General features: G+C 45.5%; 1 protein-coding gene across 1 annotated transcript; it reads left to right on the forward strand.

Moving 5' to 3' along the window:
• Positions 1–1,570: 1,570 nt before the first annotated feature.
• Positions 1,571–4,539, forward strand: mrgbp (MRG/MORF4L binding protein). Its single transcript, XM_083675274.1, has 5 exons — positions 1,571–1,723; positions 2,471–2,592; positions 3,045–3,126; positions 3,784–3,858; positions 4,261–4,539. Exons 1-5 carry the CDS (start codon positions 1,588–1,590, stop codon positions 4,464–4,466), a joined length of 621 nt encoding a protein of 206 aa, XP_083531400.1. The 5' UTR covers positions 1,571–1,587; the 3' UTR covers positions 4,467–4,539.
• Positions 4,540–6,376: the final 1,837 nt, after the last annotated feature.

Genomic DNA, 6,376 nt, shown 5'->3' on the forward strand with positions numbered 1-6,376 from the left:
ACATGTTTCTCAAAGAAGAAGAATATATATGAACATGCCGAGCAATATTTACATACATAGCAATATTTGGTCAGTAGCCTATAGCTGATACATATCATATATAATATAATATAATATAATATAATATAATATAATATAATATAATATAATATAATATAATATAATAGACTAGAATAGAATAGAATAGAATAGAATAGAATAGAATAGAATAGAATAGAATAAATTGAATAGAATAGAATACTATAGGAAATCACAATCGCGGGCGAAACATACACAGACTTAATTTATGGTAAACAATAGGTGCAAAGGTTAGCCTGTAGGCGAAATCCAACTAACTGTATTAATGTGACTTCTGTAGTGACATTAAATATCCGAATGATATCAGCCAATCAGCATCAGCGCCAGAGGAGCACCATCGAGGTGGGCTTGTTCACTTAAACTTTGTAGCTTGTGTTCATTTGTAAAATAACTCTGAACTCCTCTGTGGCTCAGTTCCTCTGTGGCTCAGTTGGTAGAGCATGGCGCTAACAACACTTAGGTTGTGGGTTTGATTCCTGCTGGGACCATATATACTGAAATGTATGCACTCACTGCAATGTAAGTTGCTTTGGATAAAAGCGTCAGCTAATTGGCATATATTATTAACTCTGCCTGATAGCCGTTCTGTAGTACCTTCGCGCCCTCTTGCGGTAGTCGATGCGCAGTGCACAGCATCGTCTGAAGTGACACAGTGAAGCGTCCACTACACAGTGTACCGTATCTAGTAATAAATCACGTCCTAAGTGACCTAAGTGAGAAATAATTGCAAACAAATTCCTTCCTCAAACGATCCCTCAAAACCCATCGTTTTTGACTTGCTTTTAATCTTTAACTATTTCTATTATGTTTTTACTGATTGTGCTTTTGTTTTATTTTGTATTTATCTGTCTATTCTTGTTCTCTCCATGGAATGTAGTGTCTTTGAGTACTGAGAAAAGCGCTTTACAAAATAAATGCATTCTTCTTCTTCTTTTTTTTCTTCTTCTTCTTATTATAAATGCCATCGACAGTTTTTATTCGTATCACGGTTGGTCAACGGCATGTCATCCTCGAGACTGGGGCTCGGGTCTTACAGAAGACGTTGCTGCACAGCTGGCGATGCACGAGACAATGAAGAAGTTTCTTGTTGTGCGCGAGGGATTCACAGCCTACTCGATTTGCCGAGACGAGCTACAGGCATATGGTTACAGGTCCCTTGACAACAGACAGACTAAAATATGACTACCTTAGTGAAGATTACAGGAAAGTGGTTTAACATAGGTGCATACTTTTTTCGGAGCTTTATTCTCGGGCATGTGAGTCGTATAGCAATAGCCCATTTGGAAATAAAAACTGTTGATAAAAATGTAATCTGTCCTGCCTAAAACCGCAAAGCAGAAATATAATCTTATTGTGAACCATCATTACAGACAGTGTAGTCCCGTTGACAGTGACGTGTACCCTAGGAGCACTCCTGTTTTCAGCGCCTAGGGGCGCTGTTCGTGGAATCTCGGCGCTGATCTCAGTGTTGTCCTGTTGTTAGATAGCCAGCTAGCTAGTAGCATCATCATGGGGGAAGCCGAGGTCGTTCCAGCCGACGAGAAACAAGCAGACTCGGGCATCACTACCGTCGAAGACTCGGTCGTATGGAGTCAAGAAGTGGAGGTGTGCCTGTTCCATGCTATGCTAGGTCACAAACCCGTAGGTAAGAGTGAACACCCCGTATAAAGATCATAAAGGCTAGTCGCGCTTTAGCCTCATAGACGAGACAGAAGGTGCTAGTGGGCCTGAATCACCGGGCTGGATTAGAGGTGGGAGGCGCCTGAGGAGGACTCACCGTCTTCATAAATGAGCTAGTCGTCATTTGTTGACATATTTTGGACACGCAGTCCTTCACTATCTATCATTAGAACAACAAGTTAGCTAATTTGCCAAGAGAAACGTGACTATCTGCTTATGTTTTTGCTCATGAAGCCAAGATAAACTTATTGAAATTGAAACCTCGTAATGATGTGACATCAGCTTTGGCTCTTCACATTCATGTTGATGCTAGCTAGATACTTCGCTCGAGTACCTGTTCAGCTTTCTATTATGCGGTTTGTTTGTGAATACAGCGCATATATAACATGTATAACTAGCTTACTAACTACCTTGGCTCTCTGTCAAAGATCTTAATGGTCATTCAGCTGTTAGACACGTTCAGTTATGAACATCCTACCAAACCATATTGAATGATAATACAGTTATTGATTATGACAGAGAGGGTGAAGAGACTGAACTGCTACATCAGAGAATTACTATGGCGTGATGGAGCTAGGTGGTAGTCAGCAGATAGCTGGGTTGACCAAGGTGGTGCTCATAGACCTACACCCTGCACCAGACTGTCATGCTACCACTGTGTGAAGACATAATGTGTGTGTGCGTGTGCGTGGGTGTGCGTGTGCACATACAGGGGTAAACCGCCACTTCCACATGATCTGCATCAGGGATAAGTTCAGCCAGAACATCGGGAGGCAGGTGTCGTCCAAGGTGATCTGGGACCATCTGGGGACCATGTACGACATGCAAGCCCTGGTGAGTGTGTGTGTATTTCTAACGTATTCTTAGGGGTGTAATGATTCACCGATACGTTGATGCGAATCGGTCCAAGCAGGCCAAAGACCAATTTGGCCATCACAAACCGCTATAAACCAATACAGCAATGACACTGACTCAGACACAGATACCTAGTAACTCAGTGACACACTGACTCAGTGACACACGGACTCAGTAACACAGATACCTAGTAACTCAGATACCTAGTAACACACTGACTCAGTAACTCAGATACCTAGTAACACACTGACTCAGTAACTCAGATACCTAGTAACATAGTAACACACTGACTCAGTAACTCAGATACCTAGTAACACAGTAACACACTGACTCAGTAACACAGAAACCTAGTAACACAGTAACACTGACTCAGTAACACAGAAACCTAGTAACACACTGACTCAGTGACACAGTGACTCTGTCCCCTGCAGCACGAGTCAGAGATCCTGCCGTTCCCCAACCCAGAGAAGAGCTTCACCCTGCCAGAGGACATGATTCAAGACGTCAAAGAAGGTTCCTTTTTCCTCTCCTCCGCTGAGGCGACTGTAGCCTTTAAAGTCAGACTGAATTACTTTTTGTTACACATTTTGTTATTTCAGAGTAACAACAATGTAGCACGAACTCACGTTTCAACATTATTTCTAAGTAAAGTTAATTAAATGAGCTTTTATTAATGTATAGATTATCTTCATCTTAGAAGCCTGATTGGTTGGCCAACATGCTGGGGCACGCAGCTTTGTTTACAGTCGAGGCAGGCTCACTTCACCAGTTTATTATCATGTTTGGAGAACATGCAACTTTTATAATTCGTTATGTAAGGAGTCACCGCATTTTACAATGCTATAAAATATAAAACAAGTTGGCAAATATCAAAGCATCAAATATCTTTGAGTGTCATTGTTTCGTTGTCAACTTACATATGAAAGTCATCCTTTGAAGGCCAAGAATTACATTGGAAAATGAGTTGGGGCATTACAACAAGCCCCAAGTAGCATTTAGTGATTTCCATTTCGGTCCGACAATTGGGGCTGTGTATGAATGTTGGTGTATTTACCGTAAAACATGCAATAAACGCAGTTTCCATCACATGCCTGTCTCCAATAATAGCCTGGGCTGTTAATAGAAGTGTTACGATATGTTGATGTGTCTTCCTCTGCTCCTCCTGCTCAGGTAAACTGGGGTCTGAGGACGATGTGAAGGAGGAGTTTAAGGAGGAGCGAGACCCTCCAGCCACACATGAAGAAGGTGAGTCAACACCTTCATCTGGTTCTTTATCTAACCTCCTCTTCTCTTCTCCTTTCATCTTCTCTATCAAACCCCCTCTCCTCTATCTAATCTCCTCTGTTAATCTCCTCCTCTCCTCATCCAGCTCCTCTTTCCCCCAACTCTTATCTTCTTCTCTTCTCCTCTTCCTCGTGTCTTCTTTCTCTCCTCCTCTTCCTCATCTCTTCTTTCTCTCCTCTCTCCTCTCCTCTTCATTCTGTCCTCTTCCTCCTCTTCATCCTCTCTCCTTCCCTGTGAACTGCTGAAGCTTCTTAAGTGTCAAGCATTGACAAAAAACTTTACTTTCCTACCTGACAACCCAACTCACCCCTCTCTCTCTCTCTCTCTCTCTCTCTCTCCCCCGTCTCTCCTTCTTTCTCTCAGGGAGTAACTCGTCGGTGAAGCTGAGTGAGCGTGCGGGCAGCAGAGACAAAGAGAGGGACAGAGACAGAGAGAAGGGCAGTGGCGACGGTGGTACGGCGGGGAAGGACGCAGCGGAGAAGAGGAAGAGGAGCCGCGCAACGGAGAAAGTTCTCAGCACCAGCAGCAACCCCTCCAGCCCTGGGGGTGCCAAGCGACGACGCACGTAAACCATTGGGGGGAGCTGCCACACAGACTGGTCCACACACACACACCTGGAACTGGACAGACTAGAGACTGTCAACTGGAGGGGGTGGGGGGGGAGGGGAGGGAGGTAGCTAGGAGGAAGGATCGGGGAGAGAATGGGAGAGAGGAGGAGAAGAGGAGAGGAGATAACCTGACCTTACAGTTCAGGACCAGCTCCCCCTGGAGGAACCTACAGACTGCTACCGGAGGATGTGATTGGTCAGTGGACATACAGAGAGCTGAACTGATTAGTCAGTAGACATACAGAGAGCTGATCTGATAGGTCAGTAGACATGCTCTGCCCATTGGCCCACATGCCTCTGAGAGCCACACTGCTATAGCCATAATAACTACACCTATTGAGTACTGTATCATCTAGGGTGTGACATCAAGTGTGTAACCTCATCTTGGGTGTGACATCATCGAGTGCCCTCCAATCATCAGCTGTGCTGAGAACCACAGACAAGCAACCACACTGCCCACTAACCCACCCTGTCTCTGTGCACCCACCCACCCCGTCCCAGTCCACCCACCCTGTTCCAGTTCAACCACCCTGTCCACCCACCCTGTCCCTTTCCACCCACCCTGTCCCTTTCCACCCACCCTGTCCCTTTCCACCCACCCTGTCCCTGTCCACCCACCCTGTCCCAGTTCAACCACCCTGTCTCAGTCCACCCACCCACCCTGTCCCAGTCCACCCACCCTGTCCTGGCCACCAGACGCAAGCAGCCCAGTTCATATATTCCTATGGATCTGAGTATAACTGAAATGAATTGAACTGACCTGAAGGGTAATGTTGTTAACGCTACTGGTGTTGAACTGAAGGGTAATGTTGTTAATGCTACTGGTGTTGAACTGAAGGGTAATGTTGTTAATGCTACTGGTGTTGAACTGAAGGGTAATGTTGTTAATGCTACTGGTGTTGAACTGACCTGAAAGTAATGTTGTTGATGCTACTGGTGTTGAACTAATGCTACTCAGTAACAGTGTGTTAGGTTCTCTAGTTTAAGGGGCAGTTGGCATGGCAACAGTTCCTCCTGCAAAAGTCCAAAATGTAAATTATACATCTGTAGTTATGAATGAAATGAGAGAAAAATTTAATGTTTTGAGCGCTGTTTAGATGTAAAAAGTTGTTTGTTTGCTGTGAGTGCCCAATCTGTACACATCCAGACAGTTAAGCCGTTTTCACCCTGGCTTTACCAAGCCTTACTGTGCTGGGCCATACCAAGCCGTACTGTGCTGGGCCATACCAAGCTGGGGGGGGGGGGGGGGCAGGTGAGATCCAACCCAGGGCTGTAATGGGCCATGTGAAATGAAAGCAGGCTGTTCTGTACCGTGCCGTACTGGCCTGGCACGGGATAGCACGGCCTGGCTCGGCCCTGTAGCATAACCCTAACCCTAACAGGCTCTGGTTCCTCTCAGCCAGACCTAGTGGCTGCCTGCAGGAACTCGCTCTGGTCTCGGTTCTGGTTCTGGTTATGAAGCCTATGTAACCAAGTTAAGATGGTAAAACTCACTCCCCAATAACCCCACTACCCGTGCTGTCGAATTATTAGCTTTTCGATAGCGTAGTTCGTTTACGTCGGGTATTTGAGGAGACAGTCACGTGTGTTGGCAAGTCAGAGGTTGCAAGTTCGAGATTAGGTCGGAGCAACTGGTGGTTCCCTTCTGTACCTCACTCTGGTGTCTGACTGCTTAGTTCTGGTTATGAAGCCTACACGTGGGGCTATGAAGCACAGAGATACTCATACACCAGTTGTATACCTCTACTACTGTAGGTCTCTCTGTCTGTCTGTCTGTCCTGCTCCCAGCTCTGCCCCTGACTGACAGCCGAGCACTTGGTCTCTGTGCCTCCTGGCCTCTTCATGTCACCAGAGGATGAAATTGTTGTCGT

Source organism: Argentina silus (genome assembly GCF_951799395.1).
Source record: "Argentina silus genome assembly, chromosome: 8".
In the NCBI taxonomy this organism is placed as follows: domain Eukaryota; kingdom Metazoa; phylum Chordata; class Actinopteri; order Argentiniformes; family Argentinidae; genus Argentina; species Argentina silus.

Bases quoted from the DNA above. Each gene is read 5' to 3' on its own strand.
- mrgbp (XM_083675274.1), top strand. From the start codon at position 1,588: ATGGGGGAAGCCGAGGTCGTTCCAGCCGACGAGAAACAAGCAGACTCG. The intron at 1,724-2,470 runs GTAAGAGTGAAC...GTGCACATACAG, and splicing joins GCTAGGTCACAAACCCGTAG to GGGTAAACCGCCACTTCCAC. The intron at 3,859-4,260 runs GTGAGTCAACAC...TCTTTCTCTCAG, and splicing joins TCCAGCCACACATGAAGAAG to GGAGTAACTCGTCGGTGAAG.